The following is a 21,695-nucleotide window of genomic DNA, read 5'->3' on the forward strand; positions in this document are numbered from 1 at the left end:
TGAGGGTTGTGCTGGTGATGCCCAAAAAACAGGAGGATCACTCTGGTGATCCTGTTGAAGGAGGAGGGTGGTTGTGGTTATCCTTGCAGAGGAGGAGGAGGGTTGTTCTGCTGATCCCCATGGAGAAAGAGTGTCCTTCTGGTGATCCTCATGGAGTAGGAGAGTTGTTCTGGGGATCCCTGCAGAGAAGGATTGTTCAGGTGATGCTCATGGAGTAGGAGAGTTGTTCTGGGGATCCCTGCAGAGAAGGATTGTTCAGGTGATGCTCATGGAGTAGGAGGCTCCTTGTCGCGCTGTTACTATGAGATTGAGCATGCACTCCATGTTACCCTTTGTAAGGGTGACGTATCTAACTGCTGTGATCGACCTACCGCGGTTGCAGGGTCGCCCAAGGCCGCAGTTCTGCGCTGCAGTGCCGCCTGTCCCTGGTGTGACACCAGCTCCTGTCCCCCCCGTCCATCCCCTGGGAAGTGTCAGCGCTTGGCTCCTGCCGCCATGGCCGCAGCCGCGCGCTGGGGCCCCCTGCTGGGCACAGGTGTCAGTGCACTTTGTTACGAAATGATGTCACGGGCCTCGGTCCATGACGCCAGCGTGACGTCAGCCCCGCCCCAGCCAATCAGCGCGGGGAAGGTTGGGACGGTGACGTAAACTGCCCTAGCAACAGTCGGCGCGGCGCCGCCCAATCAGAAAATAGCTGTGGGCGGCCGTGAGCCAATGGGAGGCGGCGGAGGAGGACGGCGGCAGGAGGCAGGTCCCCTCAGGCTCCCTCCGATAAGATGGCGGCGGCGCTGGCGATGGCGGCGGCCGCGGCTTTGTCTGCGCCCAGCGCCTGAGCGCGGCCCCGGCCCTGGCGGCCGCTCCGCTCCGAGCAGCGGCGGCGGAGTCATGACCGCAGAGCCCGTGAGGTACGGCCGGGCCGGGCGGCTCCGCGGCGGCCGCGCGGGTGGGGCGGGGCCGGGCCCGGCGCGGCGCGGCCCTGGCGGGACGGACGAGGGCGGGAGGCGGGATGGCGGCGGGAGGCGGGATGGCGGCGGGAGGGCAGCGCCGCGCTCGGCCGGGGCGGCGGGGCCGGGCCCGGCGCGGAGGGCGGGAGGGACCGCGCCGAGCGGCGGGAAGGCCCCGGGGGCGGCCCCCGCCCCACGTGCGAGCACGGCGGAGAAGCTCCGCTGAGCCCCCGCCCGCGCCTCGTGCTGGGCACCGGTCTCGGCCGCCACCGCCGGGCCGCTGCCTCCGGCCGCGGGGCTGACACGGAACGGCAATAACTGACAAACGCCCGTGGAGCCGGGCTGAGAGAGGCGCCATGTTAAACTGTTAATAAATAGTTGTCTTTGTGTGCTTTCGGTTTGTCCGAATCCCCGGGGGTCTGAGCCCCGCAGTCCATCACCCACAGACACGCCGCGTGCCTGAGGCGCTACACGAACCATGAGGTGTTGTCCCTTGATCCTCACAAATGCTACACATATCTTCAAACCGTGTTGGAGAAGCATCCCTGTGTCTTTAGTACTCATCGCTCTGTCTTTAGTACTGAGCCTTGGGTAAAGTTTTTTCCGCGATCATATTTGAGTATCTTCACCTCCCGCCTTATTTTGAGTAGTTCATAACTACTGTGTCATTTTAGACAAAAGTTAAAGGGGTAGTGGTTTTTCTCCTCTTGCATATTGCTTGTTTTTGAAACCTTAACCTTTCCAATTAGGAATCTACAAAAAAGAGGTTTTTTACCATTATCGTCGTTGTTGATGTTGATCACATGCTGATGTAGGTCATGAGCATTGCAAATACACGTTATTTGATGCATGATTTCCCAGCGTTTAGCAGTTTCTTCTGCATGTATTTCCTTCCTTATTTTGTAAGACAGGGATTGTCCATCTCTCATTCTTTCTCCTCCTCACTCCCACTTTCTCCTCTGTGTTCTTAAAGTACTTTGACAGTTTAAACAACTTCTTTTGCTGGAGTGATTATTTTGTTGAGTAGACTGAAGTGCTAATTAAGGGGCTTTCTCCTCTTTATTCTCCAGCCCTTGAAAATCAAGGGTAGAGTTTGACTTTTGTAGAACAAAAAGATCTGAGTTACTAATATTTATGGTCCGGTTTTCTGTCACTATTAGTATTTTATATTCTGAAAAATGCTCTTCCATTACGACCACTTCACTTTTTGTTTTATTGTGATTGTCATATTTTGTTCTCTGTCATCCATAATCTTGTTTGCCTTTTCTTGAACCACTTGTTCCTGGTCTGTAATATGAAGGATTTGTGCTTAACCCATGCCATGTTCTTGTGTTGTCATTAGTGCCACAATTATTGTTACTACCAAGGGCCTGCTTCAGTTGGTGCTTTGGAGGAAGAGGATGCAGAAGCTCATACATTTCCCGTGCAATTTCTTAGGCTACCTGCAGAGAGAATTGGATTATTTCAGATAATTTGTGATCTTGAAGATGAGAAAGCATGGACAGAACAGGTCTGAGATTGTGTGCTGTCTTTGGGTGGAATCTGCCCACAGAGTAAGCAGCCCTGTCACAAACTGCTTTTAAGTAGATAGACATAAAATTTTTTTGGTGCTCCAAACTCTCCTTCTGTTCAGGAACTCAATTCTCATTCAGTTTAAATGTTTGTTACAAGTGCCATCCTGCGTAGAGCTCATCTTGAGCAGTTTGTACTTCACAAGATCTGTGCCAGGAGCTGGGCACAGCATTGCAGGGTCCCAGCATTTCAGGGTTGTGGTGAACACATTGCATGGGCTTTTCCTTATTTCTCTCCATTCCAGTTCTGCTTAAAACTGGAGTTGGAGAGAAGGAAATGAAAAAGAAAAGCACACCCTGTCTTTCTCTCTTTTGTTCCCATTTCCCACACGTCCTGTTGGCTGTCAGCTGCCTGCATTTCTGTCACTTCATCCTCTGCCTCTGTAGTTTTGCCCATGTCAGAGGTGTGCAGAAATAAAGGACTGGGGGATCGCTGTTAGAAATCTTGGGAAGATGTGCAAAAAACTGAATTGGGATGGAAAATCTATTCCCAGCTCTTGTGGAAGATAGAGTGTTTCAGAGGCAAATAATCAATCAATACTAGTCTGCTCCCAGAGAAGTTTTGAACTATTATTATAAGGAATACTTTTATTTAATATAAAGATCCTAGGATTCTCCCATGTCCTGAATGAGAAATTTAGAATGATAAAAACTGGAATCACTTACTGAAAAACTTTTAAAAAGTTCTGCTTCTGTAAATATTTATAAAGATGTCTCAATAACTTTTGCCCGAAAAACTTTTTTTTTTCATCTTTTTCTTTTAAAGGGGAGGAATCTTTGTCATACTGACCTAACCTGTTCTTACCAGTTCATACATCATACAAAATAAGCACAGCAATAGGAAAAGAAAACAAGTTTTGAATCTTCCTTACTTGAACTATCTAGTAGTCAATGAATGTAGATTTTTTTGTTGTTGTTTTAAGTTGACAAAATGAGCTTTGTTCTTGGGTTTCTTTAATTCAGACTTTTCACCTCACATTATTGTCATTTGATTTTAAAGTTTTTATTAAATTGTGTGCATTTTTGAGTCAGTTGAATGTCTTTGTTCTGAGTGATATTGTAGGGTTGCTTGAGTGTGTTACTTGATGCCACAATGATATAATTGGAAGTAAGTCAACACCAATCTTCTGTATTCCCTAAAGGGACAGTGGAAGTTCTCTGTCTTCCACACTGTTCTGGAATGGGCATAGGGAGATTCTTTGATTCTTCCTGAAGAAGAGCAAAACTGTGTCATCTTTAGTGCCAGATGTGCCTCAGAACCAATATCTGCAGCACTTAAATGAAATTCTCTGGGAGAAGAACTTAGTGCAGAGACTTTGTTATTTGTGGTTTTATACAGTATTGTCTGTTAGGGCTTTGGAAATTGTGTCAGGGTCTTTATAGGGCTTAACCGAAGGTATATTCATTTTCTAGGAAATAATTTGGTGTGACAAAGGGATGTGTAATACAAATTCTGTAACGGGGTGACCTTAACATTGTGGGAATTTGAAATTCTCAGTTCTGTTATAGATGAACTCTTTGTACCCTCTGCTTGGAGGGTGGAAAAGATAGTGCTTTTTATGTCCCTATACCTCACCAAAAGAAAATACCAAAGTGATGATAAAATGTGCTGTGTTCACCATAAAAACAAATGTCTGCAGCCTGTGACCAAGTACAGTTTAAACTGGATTACCAGAAGTGTCTTTTATAAAGGGAAAGCCTAAGGATAGTGCTGAACCTCATGAAATCACACTTTGTATTGCTGGAGCTCAGCTCGTGCCTGCAGGTGATTTGGAAACATGAATCAGTTCGTGGATGGGTCAGTGGCAGGTTGTTCCCTTGGTGTGGCAGCAGGAGAAAGAAGAAATTGTAGAAATTCAGTGGCAAATATAATGGAAGGTTTTATGTTGACTTTAAAAGAGGTGAAGTGTCCTGATTTATTTACTAAAGGAGGAGCATAAAGCTATCATAGTCTGTGGTGAAATGCAGTTGTCACTCAAGGTGGGTGATGGATCAATTTGTGTTGTTTTTTGTTTTTTTTGTTAGGAAAGGAGTGAAACCTTGAAAAAATCAAGAACTTGATGACACAGGTTGCTGACCAATGTCAGCTGTAGTGCTATTGAAGCAGTTCATTTGCAAGTCTGAAAGTTGCATAGTTGTAGAAATTTCTGTCTGAGTTGGTCCAACTGTAGGCTTTAATAGGTTCAGCCTAGAAGCTTTTTTGGGCAAATGCGTCTGTCATGTAAAGCAAAACTAAAAAATAGGCAATAAATTTGGGACTGAGATGGCTTTTATCTTGTAGAATGAAAACCTGTCCTTTGGATGAGCTACAACCCTTAAAGCTGTGGCAACTGTGATTGGGAATATGTGGGAGAGCTGAAGGGCCAGGCTTTGATTCTCAGGCAGAGTTTGTACTGAAGGATGTTTCATTGAGAATCTGTGATCAGCTCCAGGGAGCAGAAGGCAAATGAAGCAAAAGGCATTTTTAGAGTTAGAGGGCCCAGATTGCTCTTGGTCGTGGGTCCTTCCTTCCCTTCACACAGAGTGTGTTTAAGCATTTTAAATACAGCTTGGTTTGTGCTAGACTGAGCTTCTTTTCCTGAATCACCAGAGTAAGGTGTGCATTTTGTCATGATTTTTGTCTCACAAAGGTGAAAATGCTGTGTTTAGATTTTCACTTGGTGGCTTCAGTCTTTTTCAGCTTGCAGGATATTTCACCATTGAAGTTACACTTCTCAGTGACATTGAAACCAACCTAAAAATGAGATTGTTTGTCTTACTTTTGCCTTGTGGGTTTGTGATGATGTTGCTTGTTTGGGTTTTTTAAGATCCCATTAAAGAAACAGGTTAAAAACAAAGTTTTTTTTTTTTTCACTTCTTAGTGAATGAAGTGTGATAACTCACACCACGTCAACAGAAAGAAATTGTGCATCTTCCTTGAACAGGATAAAGGGTCTCTTAGTGACTTTGAACTGTTGCCTTCTCATTCCCCTTGTGTGTCTGGAGGAGAATAATTCTGTTTACTTGTCTGAACCTGTTATGCTGTATTTAAGCTCTTTAATTACTTCATCCACATCATTGAGTGTCTTCAGCTGTAGCAGGTATCACTTGATTAAGCCCCTGTGGATTTAAAGTCAGTTCTAAACAAAGTAAAAAAGTGAGTGTATGTTAGCAAAGTGTTACATACAGAATCGCTGATGAAGTGCTAGATGCCTCTATCTCTTTTCAGTCAGAGCTTTAGTGTTCAGGTATTTTCTGATGTATCTGATCTAGTAAGTTTGATGTGGTACAATTCCTCCTAAACACAAGAGAAGTACTTTACTGTGATAATGGTCAAACACAAGCAGGTCACCCAGAAAGATTGTGGGGCCTCCATCTGTGGAGTCACTTGGAACCTGGCTGGACATTTTCCTGGGTGACCTGTACCTGTCTCTTCTTGTGCTGGGGATTGGACTAAGACATGTCCAGAGGTCCCTTGAGTGGAGAGGAGGAGAAAGGAAAGGACTGAAGAGTGTGGATGGCATCAGGTGTGTGCGGGGTGTGAGGGTTTGTGTCCTTGAGCAGTAGAGCTGGTTCATGCCAACACGAACAGATTGTGTGAATCTTGAGTGTGAAACCTCACTTGGTTTGGCATGATTGGTGTATCAGTATAAGTAAGGTCCAAAATATGAATTGGATCTAGGATTTACAGTGTCATGTTGCTTTGCCTGCAGAAAACCATTGTTGAGTTAAAAAACAACCACTGGCATGAAGTGCTCTGTTTCCCCACCATTATAAAACTGTGTTTTACTTGTTCAAGTAATATTAATGCTAGGCTGATTTTATTTTTTGCTTTTGTATTTTTTTCTGAGAGAGTAGGTTTCTTAGGACATGGCAGGTGTGTTCACTCCATTTTTTTTTAATTGGGATAAGAAAATAAGCAACTTCTATTGCAGGTTTTGTCCTTTTTCACTCTTTCCCACAGCTGTAAGCTATTTCATTCATGTGTGTTCAGCCATGATATTGACATGTTTTATGTGAAACAACAATGTAGACTCTGCCCTTGTAACTGAAATCTTAGAATTGGGCTAATTCTAACCCTTTTCCTTCTCATCAGGAAAAACTTTTATGAAGATTTGCAGGTGACAGAATACTGGCCTGATTATATCAAGGCTTAGGAGTAGTCTCTCTTCCCACTATCCTAAATAAAATACTGTGACTTTTGCTGTGGGTTGTTGGATTTCTGCTGTTCACACAGGGATACAGTCTGAAGCAGAGGATGGCAGTCTACAGACCAGCAGTTTAAAAGTACAGCTGATTTTATTTTTCTTCAATTATTTTTCCTAAGGAGTGTTTAATTTTGTCTGTTTAAACACTGTTCTGCAGTGTTTCGTTTCAGTTTCAGAAGTGAAAAATGGCTGAGACTTAACTTGAAGCAACTGTAAACATAAATTTAAAAAACTTGTGCCTTGAACTATTTTAAAAGTTTAAACATAGAAAAATCTTAGACAGGTATTGAACTTAAGGAAGGCATATGCTTAAAAAAAGCATATTTGTCAACCCTGGGATAGATAAAAGCTGGAAAGGACTCTTGTATCACTTTCGGGAGCCACTTGAAATGCAGATAAGGGACACTTGTTTAGACTAATAGTTGGTAGGTGTTTGTTTAAAGAAAATGTAGCTTTCAGATTCTTGTTCCAGATGTTGACAATAACTGAGACATACTCTTCTTCCAGTTTTGAAGTGTCTGAAGAAAGCAAATAGAAACGGAGTGCAATAACAAGGTTTTCAGTGCAGTTTCATAGGATAATCCAATGTGTCCTGGGTTTGCTGCTGAAATGGTCAGTGCTACTCCTTCCACTGCCCTGGTTATGGATTCTCATCACCTCACTTGCCTTCAGAAGAAATATGATCATGTGAATGTGTGGCAAGTTGGATCCAAATGAAAACTGTCCCTTAAAATTTTATTTGTCCAAGGTGATGTGATTTGCTTTGGGGAAGCACAATCATCAGCTGGCACAGGGGGTGAGGTTGTGTGGTGAGTACCCACTGTGGCACTGCCCCTCCTCAGCTGGGCAGGGGAGGGAGAGCACAAGGAAAAGTTCAAATTCAGATAAGGATAGGGACATCACTCAGCAATTGCCATCACAGGCAAAACAGACTCTGCTTGGGGAAATCAGCTTAATTTATTACCAATCAAATCAGAGCAGGGTAATGAGAAATAAATCCCCTGTGTTAAAACACCTTCTCCCCACCCCTCCCTTTCTCCCTGGTTCAACTTCACTTGATTTTCTGCCTCCTCCTGGTGATCGGTGGGATGGGACTGGGCGCTGTGGTCAGCTCATCACACTCCTTCCCTGCTCTAGTGTGGGGTCCCTCCCGTGGGAGATGCTTCTTTATGGACTTCTCCCATGTGGGTCCTTCCCATGGGCTGCTGGTCCTCACGAACTGCTGCAGCGTGGGTCCTTTCCCATCCCATGGGGTTCAGGAAGAGACTGCTCCAGCACAGGCGTCCCCTGGGCTCACTGCCTCCTTTGGGCATCACCCTGTGCTGGTGTGGGGTCCTCCATGGGCTGCAGCTCGGTCTCTGCTCCCCTGTGGACCCCCATGGGCTGCAGGTGTATTTCTCTTCTGGCCCTGGAGTGCCTCCTCCCCTTCTTCTTCCCTGGCCTCGGTGTCTGCGGGGTTGTTGCAGTCACATACTCACTCCTCTCTCCCAGCTGCTCTTGTGCAGCAGGTTTTTTTCCCTTCCCAAATACATAATCCCAGAGACACTATGGGCACTGCTGATGGGCTCAGCCTTGGCCAGCAGCGTGTCCCTCTTGGAGCAGGCTGGTGTTGGCTCATTTGGACATGGGGGAAGCTTTTGGCATCTCTGCTCAGAAGTTTGTCACCCCTGTAGCCCCCCACTACCAAAACCTGGCCACACAAATCTGGTACAGGTAAGAACATCCAAGGGGACAGCACTCAAGAGCCAGATGGAATGAAGTGTGTTATGTCTAGATTAGGACACAGCCTGTCTGGCTCTTTATTTATTCTAATTATTTGTGGACTCATTTAGAGGTAATTTGCCTACTCTGGATGTTTTGTTATCCTGTAAGGGCCAGACATTTATTGTTTGCTTTTACAGCACTTGCTCTGAATGTAGGTAAGGAATTGTATGTTCCAAGGTAGTTCCCAAGGTCACAAATCAGGTTCATGGCCAAACCAATAATAGCAGGGCACCTTCCCTTTCAGTCCTGTTTTAATTAGGCTGAACAGTGTTGAAATAACTCTACAGTGATGGGGAAGCCATTTGCTTAGAAAACTCCAGTCTGAAAACACTAATAAATACCGTGGGGACTGTCAGTGTAGAGGAGCCTGCTTGCCTCAGTAGTGCTTCAGAGATGCTTCTACATTTTTAGGCTCCTGTGGTTTTTTTTAAAAACATGCGTTTATAGGTTGTGATCAATTTAATAGTGGCTGGATCTGTACTGCAAAAAATAAACATTTTGCAGTAGAAGCTTTAAACAAAAACGATAGATTACTATTCTCAAGTACAAATGCATGACATAAAATCATGTATTTTTGTATTTTGTACAAAACCAGGTAAAGCGTTGCCCTAAATTAACATTTCTCTCTAGTGAAGTATAGTAACACCTTTACTTAGATTTGACCTGGTATTCCTTAACAAAGGCTTATGGCACAAAATATGAATAATCAAGAGAAAAACCAAGTTGAGAAGACTTTTTAGTATTAGTTTGTATATCATCTTTTTTGATTGGTTGTCAGCAAGCACATTTTGCTCTGAAAATGATAATTTTAGGTTAGTTAGGATAAGAGTTAATATACGATAGTGAATAATGTTCCAAGTATTAGTCACAAAGACACATGCATACTATTCTGAATTTGTTTTGTATTGACAATAATACTAAATTCATCTATAGCTCCTATTTTCTTTCTAAAATGCTGTTTCCAAAACAAGTTATTTATAAACTAAGTGAGCAGAATTCCACATGTGTGGGGTTTTTTTTGTTGTTGTTTTTACTACCACAAATGTACTTTCTTGTGGCCTTCTAAATGTGCTTTATTTCTTCAGACCATCTGGAATGGATATAAAATCTCTTTATATGCTTTTACTATCAAATAATTCTGAACAACCCTAATTTTTTTTTTCACTTAATGCAAGTAAATTGTCATTAAATCTCCTTTTTAAAGGAGAACTTGCAAGCTGTTAAGACTGTAGTGTACCGTTATCATCTTCTGTAATGTTTTCCGAGTATGCCTTCAATCCATGAGAAAAAGGGAAGCCCAAGATTAGGGAACTGGCAGTTGTGTAGCAGCATGAGTCCAGTAATTAGAGGGAAAGAGTTTTGGACAGATTGAGAGAAAAATTTTAAGGTACTCTTGAGAGTTAAAGAGCTTTGTTCCGCTCTTTCAGACTTGCTCGAGTGATTGATGGTACATATGTAGTCTCAAAAGAAAAGTGCCCTTCACTCATGCAGAAAATCTTTTCATTGCAAAGTGCTATTTTGTTTTATTTTGAGTACCTCAGGAGATTTAAAGAAACTGCAGATGATTTTTTTTTTTAATGGATGGTTTACACTGTTTTATGTGGTAATTTTCACCGGTTGGAATAGTCACTGGCATTGATATGAGGATGCCCTTCCGCTCACTGCTCAAGAGGGCACTCACCTTCACATCCTTCTAATAAAATGGGATTTTTTTTTAGCAATAACAGTTAAATTGAAAGTCAGAAGTTAACAAATGGATGTGTTCAGAGGAATGGTAGAGATGGTAAAGGTGAGTGCTCTGGATGATTGTTCAAAAATTCCTGTGACCAATAAAACAGGCACAGAAAATGTAATTTCTTCTTGCTATTAGAAGACTGTTTTGAAATTAATGGGGAAACAAAACAGTGGGAAGGGTGGAATCCTTGATCCTTCAGCTGGGCTCACTTCTGCTGGGGGTAGGGTAGGTCAGCAGTGGGAAAAGTGTCTGGAGCAGCAGATAAGGCATGATGAGTCAGGACAGATCAGCTGGCAGATTCCAGAGGGCTGATAGGAGGGGAGGGAGCAAACAGCTCAGCAGCAGCTTCTGAACATGGGCTGAGCGCCCTTGGCCTCAGTCAGGGCAGCTGGAAAAACCTTATCCTGGGAAATCGTAGGAGTTTTGGGAGAAATAAACCCTGTAAAATGCCAGGGCGTAACATGGAGGTTATGAAATGGAACAGCTTTTCGAGGAAAGCCTGGGATCAAGGTGTTGCTTTTTACTGTAATCAGTAAATGTGCACAAGACTGACAGTTCCTGGGGTCTAAAAGTGTACAGTGAAAGTTGCCAGGGGATTATTTTTTATGAGTTAATTATCAGTACTCATATAAAGGAATGATCTGGTCCTGCATGGCTGTTTCTTGATGAAATTAACACAACACAACATGTAGATGGTAGATTTACTAAAAGTTTGGCATCAGCAAACTTTCATATTCAGTGGACCTGTTTGTTTCTAAGTTTGCAGGTGAAACTCTCCTGTTAGTTCTCGTGGTTTATATCCCAAAGGTGACATTTTTTGGTAGTAAAGACTTTATTATTCTTACCTGTTTGGCTTCTGACAAGTAGAATATTAATTTTTTGCTGTCTTCATGTCATAGCAGCGTTACCACTCAGACTTTCTTGAATTTTGTCAATAACTGTAAACAGTGAAAATTACTTAAAATAGTCTTTTTATTATGAACAAAATCTTTAGTGTTTTTTTGTCAATAAAGCTGCACCTACTCTTTCACTCAGTATTTAGCAAAATTATGTTTTTTATTTGCTCTGATATACTTGTGCAGAAACAGATGTTTAAAACTCTTGTAGATGCATTAATTGAGATTAAACATAATTTCTTTCAAGCTTGATAAATTGGAGTGAGATATGTAAGTAACTCTAAATATTACTTGTATTTTAACAGTGAAAGCAAGTTGAATACTTTGGTACAGAAACTCCATGACTTCTTGGCTCACTCATCAGAAGAATCTGAGGACGCAAACTCTCCTCCAGCATTATCTAAAAACAAAAGTATAGGTAAAGGGATGTTTTACGTTTATTTTCAATGTATATGTGATTCTAAAGTCAAATAATTTGATGCTGTTGTTTCACTCTATCACACTTCACGGGGGTACTTACACAAAGCCTTAATGTGATTTAAGTGGTGATATCTGGATAAATACACAGTAGGCCTTTGATACAATATTTATTTCAATTTGAATCTTTCTAAAGATGAAAAAAATCGGATCTTCTGATAATTTCCCTCCTATGAAACATGAGATAGCAAACACACACGTATTTGCTGTGCTAGGAGTTCCTTGTTCAGCGTTCCTGAATTTATAAATGCAGTGTCGTGGTTTTTCTGCTGTAGTGAAGCTTTTGCAGTCCTTGTAGGTGTGGACTGGAGATTATGCTTTCATAGTAATTTGAAAAAGATTTCTACATATATGCTGGAAACATTTGGAAAGAAAATAATACTTTTAAAAAACCTAGAGTCCTCTTCTAGGTCAGAATTGGTATTGGAAATTTTTACTTCTAAGTTAGACATAGGTAACGAAGTTTAAACACTTTGACAGCGATTAAAAGTGAAAATATTTCATGTCAGTACTGAATAAAATCTGTTTCCAAATTTAACTGGTTAAATTGTTTCTTACTTTAAATTGGACTGGATACAGGTGCAAAACCTTTCAATCTCTACTGTTTAAGCTAAAAGTTGTGTTGATGTGGTGGAGTGCAGGAGAATGAGAGTGGACTGGCTGTATTACAGAATTTATTTTCGAACTCCTGTTATCTTAAGTAATGTCTTCCATGGGTTTTGTGGCATGTAGTTTTTATCTTTTAATGTTTTGTTTAGAGAGGGAGTCTGTTGCCTGTGGCACTCACCTCCTCAACATCAGCATCAAATGGAACTGTTAGCATAGGAAAAAGAAACTACTCATGATGCTTCAGCAGAATAGTAAAATAAACTGTGCTGTAGATGCATCTCAAAGTGAAATTTTGCTGAGGAGCACACTGGGAAAAAGAAATCTTCTCCCTTTATCCTCTGTAGTTAAAAATTAGCATTTGGTTCCTTGCTGTAAAACACAGATTGTCTGTGAAATGGATACACTTGCAAATTCATAGCAGACATATTTTAATGTTGGGTTTGAGATCTAAAAGAACATATTAAAGTTGAAGAGTCAGAATTAAACACTTAAATACTAGGAAATGCCAGAATTAATTGTCCAAATTTCCTTCCCCTCCTAATGTTCTGTGCATAATGAAAGTGTCTTTAGCAACTGTACTTGGTTTTTTTTTTTAATCCACGGGATGCTCATTACAAGCAGAAGTTATGGGTGTGACTGGGGCCAAATCAGATTTATTTAGTAATGGATCTTGTTTTGTTGCAGCATTTGGAGGATATATGAACTATTGGGTAGAGTATTGTGAGGAGGGAGATGATGATGAAGGTGGTTAAGTGTGGCCCAGGAGGGCTGGCTGTTAGAAATCAGTGGAGTATTAGCTGAAACTACTTTATACCCTAAACTTAGGTCCCTGCCACACACAGAGGTCAGTTAAAATAGGAAGCAGTACTTGCTTTCTAGCCTTAATAATGTTCCTTTATCTCCTCTGCACTGGAACTGGATGTCTCCCTCCTCTCCACTGCATGGGTGCCAGCAGAAGAGTCATGGAGAGCTCAGGAGAGCCAGAGTGCCTGCTCTTGCTCCAAGAGTGCAGCTCGTTCCCTGGAGCAGCAATCCCAGGGGAAGCCCTGCTCTCTGGGAGCCCTGGAGTGGCTGGGGCAGGAGCAGCCGGGTCAGACGGAGTTGGGAGGGGATGGCTGCAGCACGTGGGGTCATTTGGTGGGTATGACGTGCACGCAGCCCGGGCACACAGAGAAACTGGCACTGGAGCACGTTCAGCTGCTTTGGGAATAGCACATGTGCATCAGGCTGCCAGTCTGAGTGCAGAGTATGCACACACTGGGGCTGCCAGAGTAGGGAAAGCTCTGCCAAGCTCTCCAAGCTGGTATTTTCCATGGGCTTATCAATTGGGCAAAATTGGTCAAGAGTAGAAGGTGGGCACTATCCGAGCTCCAGAAGAAATGTCTCTCTCCTTCCAAATCTCAGGTTCCTCCCTCACAGTTAGGGAATGCCTGTAATATTCTAGAGAAGAAATTTCAGGTACTTAAAAAGGCCAAAAACATTGTTTGCTTCCATTTTTTATTTCCCCCTTCACACGTGGAAATGGCTGGATGATTTTCTCTGAAATTTACTCAAACAATTCAGCAGAGGTCAAATATCTAGCATTGAATTCTCTGAGTGATTCAGTTTTTTCAAAGTATAGAAGAAAATGGTTTGGTTTTCCCCAAAACTGAAGTTTAAGGATGAAGAAGTTGCAGTTCTAGTAGTTTTCTGTTAAAATCACAAATAATCCTGACAAGTATCCAGTAATTTATACTGCCTACTCAGTAGCATCTGTAAAATCCCTGTTCCTAAGCTTTTGGAGCAACTTCATACAAGAATCATTCAATCACTGAACTCCAAACTTTCCTTTCCATTTCCAGGACTGGTGGATTGGAGCAGGTGCCAATAGGTTACAGGTCTTTAGGCTTTGTTTTCCACGGTTCCCAAGACTGAGAAAGAGGAATTCTTAGTCAGATCTTGGATCAAATGAGGTTTTTGTCTGTGGTTCCATAATCCTAGATTTAATACTTTGTTTCTTATGTCAAGATGTGTAAGAAAATACTTGTAGTAACTTCTTAAATATCAGCAAAAATGCACTAATGATATTATTTCTGCATGCAGTTGCACTGCCAGTGCTTCAGTATTTCTTCACCAACAGAGGAAGGCTCCCAGGGACTGAAATGAAAGGGATTTCTGAATTATTTCTGTAAAATTTATGCCATACAATGGAATGTCTTTTTTTGTTGTGCAGCAGTTTGTCTCTGAAAGTCACAGGTTATCTCTGGCCAGGCTGGTGAAACATAAACAATGCTGTGATGTGCAGTGTGAAGAACTTTTGATGTTCCTTGCATTTCAGTGGGCTCCTTTAATTTCTCTCCATAGGTAAAAGTAGAGAACCTAAAGGAAGTCCAGCTTCAATGGAGAACAATAGGGATGAGGTAGGAATAAAAATGCTTTTGAATTCTGTTTGCATGTCTAGTGCACGGCAGCTGAGTTCAGTCTGTTGCTTTTACAATAAATAATACTGTGAGAAGCACCCATTAATGTCATCACCCTTCACCCTGTTACTCAGATAACAGCAGGTACTTAGCTGTTCTTTTAGGCAAATATGCTCCCTTTTTAAAAAAAGTAAAAATGGACATACTGGATCTGTGTTAAACAAGAGTAGAAATTTTTCATGTGGTATTTCTTACTTCTGTCTGTTCTCCTGTGGGAAATATTCTGGTGGACAGTATCTTAATATTGTAGAGAAAACACAAATGCCAGTGTCCTGCCTTAGTTTGCCTTTACTGCTGTAAATTCAGGTATTTTAAACTGCCCAGACCTAGTTGTGATCTGAGTGCAAAAACGGCTGAAAAAATCAGTTTTGCTCTGAAGGCAGCCAGTGCTTTCTGGCACATGAGCCACATAACAAGAGTCTGTTCTGCTGGCAATTCCTGGGTGCAGGCTGCTGCTACTCCTGAGTGCCAGAACCCTCTGGAATGGTCTGTTGGAAAAGGGGATGGTTTCCTCACATAGCATGAAGAGCATTCACAGGCCTGTGTAAGCTGCTGACTTCTGATCTGAAACTCCACAGATCCAGTTTAACTGTACTGGTGTGACTGTTGAAATTGTCACTTGTAGTTACTGCTTTTCCTGCTGCACTTCTTAAAATATTTTTTTATAAGGGCCCTGGTGACTTCTGAGTTGTGTTCTGGTTAATGCAAGAAACTGTTTTTTGACAGGTCCCTTGGATATAAATGTGTTGACTTTTTTTTTTCTTGTTTTTAGGGAAGTAGTTCTTCTGAAAGAACCAAATCCTTAGGATTATCCCGTTCCAAAAGGTTGGTTTGGAAAATAAAACAATAAATTACTTTTTGGGTATGGGAAGCTGTAGAAAAATGGGTGCACTGTGTCAAATATTTTTGGTCCATACCAGTATAAATCCATGAAATCAGCAGAGTGCTGGTAAAGCAAATGCCTCATAGTACACTTAAAATTCAAATGATTTCTCAGGGTGAAAGGATAAGATACCAAAGCTTGATTATTATTAACAAAGACAAAATTATCCCATATCTTCAGGACAAAGGAGTTTATACAAGAGTTCCTTCAGTCTTGCTATTTATACATGTAGGATTCTTCCAAAACTGTATCTTGGGTCATGCACTGAAAAAAGAGGCTTTATGTGCTTTATTATTGGGAGAGTGCAGCATTGGACTGTGCTGTTGAGTTGTCCTGTGTAGAAACTGCCATTTGCTGTATGCCTGCTTAATCCTTTTCCCCTCTTTGATCTAAAAAGTATGGAGTGAATTGTTTACCAGCTGCTTGAACCTACAGAAGACAAATCATTTGTGTCCCAAGTAAGAGCAGACTTGTTCCAGTCAAAGTCCTCCTCATCTGCTCTCAGCTGATGCTCACTAAAATTCTGTCCTCTGTGCTTTTTGTTAAATCCCAGTGAACTGTGCAGGGAGTTGAGCTTTCCACAGCTGCCTCAGTACTGCTCTTTAAAAGTCTGTATCTCTTTTCACTCTCCTTTTAATCCCAGTTGCTTTATTTTATCATGTCTGCTGGAATTAATATTCTTCAGTCTTCTTTTTATGTTTGTCTTGATGCCATATTTGAGAGTGTGGTTTTATATTTGGCTTTAGTTTCTCCCTCATCTTTTGAATCCAGTGTCCTGCTGAACTCTTTTCATTCATATACTTTTTTTAGTCCCATTTTTTGCTTCCTGTCTTATCACTAAAGGGATTTTCACTCATCCATTTATCATATTGTGCCTTGTACTGACAAAACCAGTATCCTGCAGTAGTTCATGCATTGCCTTCAGACTACTGAAAAATTTGCTCCATATTCTGTATTATTTTCTCCCCATTCTCACATAGTAAATTGATTCATTTTCATGGATTCAGTTCTGAATTATGTTTGTGTGGAATTCTGTCAGCTGATCCTTTTGTTGAACAGCTTTTTCATTTCTTTCTGCATTTCCTTCATTTCCTTGCAAGCATCTCTTCTGCCAAGATGTTTTTTGTAATTTGCTAGTATCTGTGTTCTCTTTGTGCTGCCTGTTAAACCTGGAATGATGTATAAAATTCATGAGCAGACATTCACTTGTGTTTCTTTGACTTCTTTCCTGGAACTGTGACTTTCTTAAAAACACATCAAACCTTGGTTTTACAACAAAAATATTTTATTAGTATATATTTTTATTTCACGTGGGAGGGGAGAATTCCTGTTCCAAACCAGAAAATTAGCCTACAATTTATGTATTGTAGTAACTTGGAGCATCCCACCTCCTAATGTCTTTAATTAATTTAAAAAGAACTTAGTTTTTCACAGTTAATATGGTGCTTTGCAGGCAAAGCTTGCCTGAATTGCAATATGTACTATTTGTCAGACCATGGGGTTTTTTTTCTGTCTATGCAGGAAACCTACAGTTGTAACAAAATATGTTGGGTCAGATGATGAACAAATCGTAGATGAAACTGTAAATGAAGATATTTCAAATGAGAACTCAGAAAATGATGTAGATATGCAAAGCTTGCCTAAAGGTAGGTCATGTCTTTTTTTCTTTTGTTTCTGAATTCAGCAAATTAGCCAAGATTATGATGCAGCATAAATAATTCACTAGAATGCACATGTATTAGTAAAATGCCTCTTGAAGGTCCTGTTGGTTTTCTGTCCACACAAAAAGAGGAACCTGAGCACCTTCAGTTTGGAACCCAGCATATTTTAATCCATGGGTGCACAAGGATGTGCTGGTGGCTTAATTTCAAATGCCTGCTGACATCTGTATAAAACCATCACAAAAGAGGGGAAATGATTTATTCTGTTGTTTTGCAGGAGTCTCAAGCTCTGACACCTGGAGGTCTTATTTTACTGTTCTGTCTTTGAGGTTATTAGCAATTAGATCAACAAAGGCAAAACTAACTCTGGGGGGAGAATGCCATTGTTGGATGTATTTTTAAGCACCTTTTAGAAACAGTTAACACTGTAGGCCTACATCCCTCTGCTCTTAGCTGCAGTGTGAGTTGGATTAATCTCCATTTCTTACCTGTGAAAGTTACAGGAAAAATTGCTGCCGTTTACTGCGTGAGTAGCAGTATTTAGAGCAGTCACTCTAAAATGATTTTTTCAGAATATTAGATTATTTTCAGTGTCCTCACAACAAAACTGGGCTCTTAAATAGGAAAGATATGCTTTTTCCTTCACATAATTTTGATTAGTACTTTGTTTAAATGAAAATGTCAGTTTTGAATCTTGTTAAATACAAAGCAGGTTTTATTCCATTGCTTTTTTGTTTATTTCACACTGAAATAAATCAAGTTATTTCAGTTTCAGGGAAACTGAATAGAAGGGGGCAAAGAGAGAAAAGCATAGCTACTCTAAGGGTTTTGAGGGATTTAAGTGATATCCTTTATTGGTAGCAAGTTCCTGTCCTACACCCCCCCAGCAGTGTGACAGTCCTGTCCTGCACGTGCCACAGCAGGGCAGAGAGAGCAGGATTTGCTCCTCAGCCCATTCAGTCCTTGGCTTCTGTCCTACAGCTGCACACAGGTGTAGTTTGAAATGTGTGGTGTTGTTTTTGGTTTTTTTGTTTTTTTTTCTGTGAACATCTGTGCATTCAAAACTTTGTTGAGTTTTAGTCAACAGATTGCACTTCTTTTTTTTTTTTTTTTTTTTTTTGTTGGCTTTATTAATCAGAACTTTTGCACTTCACTTGGATGTGTAATGGTTTCCAATTTCTAAATAAAATTATTCTAGGTACAGTGGTTGTACAGCCTGAGCCAGTGCTGAATGAAGACAAAGATGATTTTAAAGGGCCTGAATTTAGAAGCAGAAATACCGTTAAAATGAAACCTGAAGCTCCCAAAAAGCGTGGAGGTAAATACAATTTAAAACATCTATTGAAACGGGTTTAAATTGTTGCTTACGACCACATTTGGTACATCTAAAAATTGTCCATATTTCTGATAAATTATCCTAAAAATACCTCCACTCTTCTGGCTTTTTGTTCATTGAGGATTTTAGCTGATAGAGATTAGCCTCCATTGCTGCCCCTGCAATGCAGCAGTGAAAGCTAAGATTAGTTCCCATTAAACTCCTTATTTTCAGTAGGTATAGGATGCTTCATTAGGTGCAGTTGCTTGGTTGCAATCAGGTGTTACAGGTATTCCTTTATTAAGGAATTTTATTGGAGCACCGTTTATACAGGAACGTTCACTGACTCACCAGGAAAGCAACCATGTTTGAGCAGGGACGTGTACAGGCAGATTATCCATCAGTGAGCTAAGAAAAAATCCTAAACCCTCAAACATTATAAAGACTTTTTTGTTTTGCTTTTAAATTGTGGGAAATTCCCGACCAGTGGGCCCTTCTAAGGATTACCTTTGAAAAGCTGCTGTGCCAGCTGGTTTGCCATAGCTGCTGCTAAAACTGGGAGGTTAGGTAGATTATAATACTAACAGAAATTAATTTCTCTCTTCTCTATTTTTTCCCTCAAAAGTAAAGGAGAGGAGGGAGGATTATGTATAATGTAGCCAATAAGAAGGCAGATATTTTTGTTAACTCTACTGGCAATATCTTGGCTCACACACGTCCAGCAGTACCCAGGGTATTCATACAAACAGCTCTTGCACACACTGGTCATGCTTCCCATAGTATCATTTGAGATCCTTGCTCTCTTCTAAAGCAATTTTTTGAGTGCTATTTCTCCATCTGTTGAAGGGGAGTGAAATGTGACTGTGTGGAAATGTGCTTGTGCATACACCTGGGCTCGTGTGGTGTCAGTGACATTTTGAGCATTGATGTTTCCTCCAAATTATGAACTTTGGAAGTTGGTTCTGTTTTATTCATGCAAGGTGTCCTGTTCATATAAAAATGCTTTTTCCATTTGTGCTTATAACAATTCTACACATGGTCCAACAGGACTCTTCAGGGGTACAGCGTTAAAAAGATAAGACACTTGTGCTTGAGCTTTGTGCCCTGTGTCTGCATCCCCAGGACAGTTTGTATGACCTGCCCTTCCAGCTTTTTTAATCTCCATCTCTAGGGAATTTGCAGGCTTTCCTTTGTGTATCTGGACTGGTTACTCATGTACTGTGCCTGACATATATATATATATATATTTAAAATATTTGCATTTCTAGTAGGAATTATATGTCTGTGAGGATTAGAAATAGTGGTAGAAGCAGAACTCTTGCCTTTCTAGCAACCAGATGCTCTTATCTAAGACTGTAAGAGGCATTGTGTCATTATTTTCAAGTTTTGTGTCTGCAGCATGGTTATGGTTGTATTTTTGCTGAATAAATTCAGTTAATGTTTTTAACTAAATAGTTTCTCAGTATTAATGAATTAGTAGTAGTTTATTTCTTTGGATCATCATCATTTGTAGTAGTAACATGGTTTACAAAGGTTTGCCTCATAAATTCTCTCTTTTCCTGGTGCCAGCTTGGAGGTTTGAGGAAGGAGGCCATAGTGCTTCGCCTTGGTTATGGAAAAAAGGGAAGTGGCTCAGGACTTGGCAGGGAATATCATGTTCTCCCTGGGTTGGCTGGGACCCTCAGTGATTCCTGCAGGAGTTTAAGGACTGTGATGTGTGCCAGGGTTGGATTCTGTGCTGCAGAATGTGGGATTCTTTCCCGAGGAGTGTGATGTGATGGGTGTGTTCATGCACGGTCACAGCAGCATTTGAAACTGGTGTTTGAGCTGGTTTGGAGCTCATGAGAGGGACTTGCAGGTCCACAGACCCTGCAGGACGTGCAGTCAGGAATGGCTGGAGGCAAACATATCCTGTATTCAGAATTTCACTGAATTACGAGGGTGGATCAGCTGTTTCACTGCCCCCTGAGCCATCTCAGGTTGTGCTTCAGCAGCAGATTGCTGGGAGCCTGTACTGTGTTCCTGAGAATGTTCCTTCAGTTCCTTAACATGGTGGTGTTGGTGCTTGATTCTAATTCTAGGGTAGTGATTAGTTAATTAAAAATAGAGAAAATACAGAGTCTGTACTCAGATTGTAATCATTAAATTAAACTGTTTGAGTTAATTTCCTTATTGACTTAATCACTGAACATGACAGCAAAGGACAACTCACAGTTAAGTGATCTCTTACCAAACCTGTATCTGCTTGATCCCAAATTGGGTTTTTGGAAGTATAGAAGTTTCACAAATGATTTTCCTTTTTCTGCTGTTGAAAACAAAAAGATTTCAGAGTATTAATTAGTCAGATTAAGAGCCTGGCATGGAGTGAGCCTGCCAGGCCCAAGTTTGCCCCTTCTGAGCTGAACTGGGGGGTTGGCATTAAAAAAAAAAACTTTCTTGACCAAATGTAGCAGAGTGGTGCACACACCATGGGAGCAGTCAGCAACATGGGGAGAACATGTGGATCATAGCAAAATTGTAGTTCCAGAAAAACCCAAAAACCGCCATCCTGAAGGGAACAAAATGTGAGGAAAGATTTTTCAGGCACTATTACAAGGATTGCTTGCATTTTCTGTAAGAGTTTTTCATGCTTTTCTTTGAGAAACTAAAATTGTGTGTGAAAAAAATGTCATAATACAAACATGAACTGCAATGATATTTGTTGAACAAAGATTAAATGGGGAATGTCATCCAGAATATCAGAGCTGCTCTGAAAGAATTTTAGCAATGATTCTTACTTAGGTGTGTTTCCAGGAGGTGACCAGTTAACTCAAATTAAACCTCTCAAAGGGAAAGAATTGTATCTTCACCCTGAGTGAAGCATAGAAATCAGGGGGAAAATCAGTCCTAAAATAGCAAATGGGTACAGAAAGATTTCTCTGGTGCTGGGTGCAGAAATAAAGGCATGTGAGAAACCTGACAGGCCAGAGTATTGTAAGAAAATGCAATAGGTATATACAGATTTCTTAAATAAGAATGAAAACAATTGATGTGTGGTTTGTAATCCTCTCCATAGAAGAAGGACTCCATGGAATTGTAAGCTGTACAGCTTGTGGGCAGCAGGTGAACCATTTTCAAAAGGATTCAATCTATAGACACCCTACACTGAAAGTGCTTATATGTAAGGTATGTGGCAAACAGTTCTGTTTGTTTTT

General features: G+C 41.1%; 1 protein-coding gene across 7 annotated transcripts in view; it reads left to right on the plus strand.

The window, feature by feature from the left end:
* The first annotated feature begins 736 nt into the window (after positions 1-736).
* ATRX (ATRX chromatin remodeler) overlaps positions 737-21,695 on the plus strand; it is a 66,090-nt gene continuing 45,131 nt past the window's right edge. For 2 of the 7 annotated variants that reach the window (XR_011150994.1, XR_011150995.1), the window contains exons 1-7: positions 11,426-11,515; positions 13,139-13,320; positions 14,527-14,582; positions 15,415-15,467; positions 17,047-17,171; positions 18,385-18,504; positions 21,557-21,666. Coding sequence is in view for 5 of the 7 variants with exons in the window: in XM_069015661.1 (XP_068871762.1) it covers positions 13,146-13,320; positions 14,527-14,582; positions 15,415-15,467; positions 17,047-17,171; positions 18,385-18,504; positions 21,557-21,666 (639 nt within the window). In the remaining 2 variants the exon portion in view is untranslated. Of the gene's footprint in view, positions 906-10,538; positions 10,712-11,402; positions 11,516-13,138; positions 13,321-14,526; positions 14,583-15,414; positions 15,468-17,046; positions 17,172-18,384; positions 18,505-21,556; positions 21,667-21,695 lie in introns of those variants that run through there. The other 5 variants (XM_069015664.1, XM_069015663.1, XM_069015661.1 and 2 more) reach the window with 5 other exon arrangements.

The sequence above is a fragment of the Aphelocoma coerulescens genome, chromosome 4A (genome assembly GCF_041296385.1).
Source record: "Aphelocoma coerulescens isolate FSJ_1873_10779 chromosome 4A, UR_Acoe_1.0, whole genome shotgun sequence".
Classification (NCBI taxonomy): domain Eukaryota; kingdom Metazoa; phylum Chordata; class Aves; order Passeriformes; family Corvidae; genus Aphelocoma; species Aphelocoma coerulescens.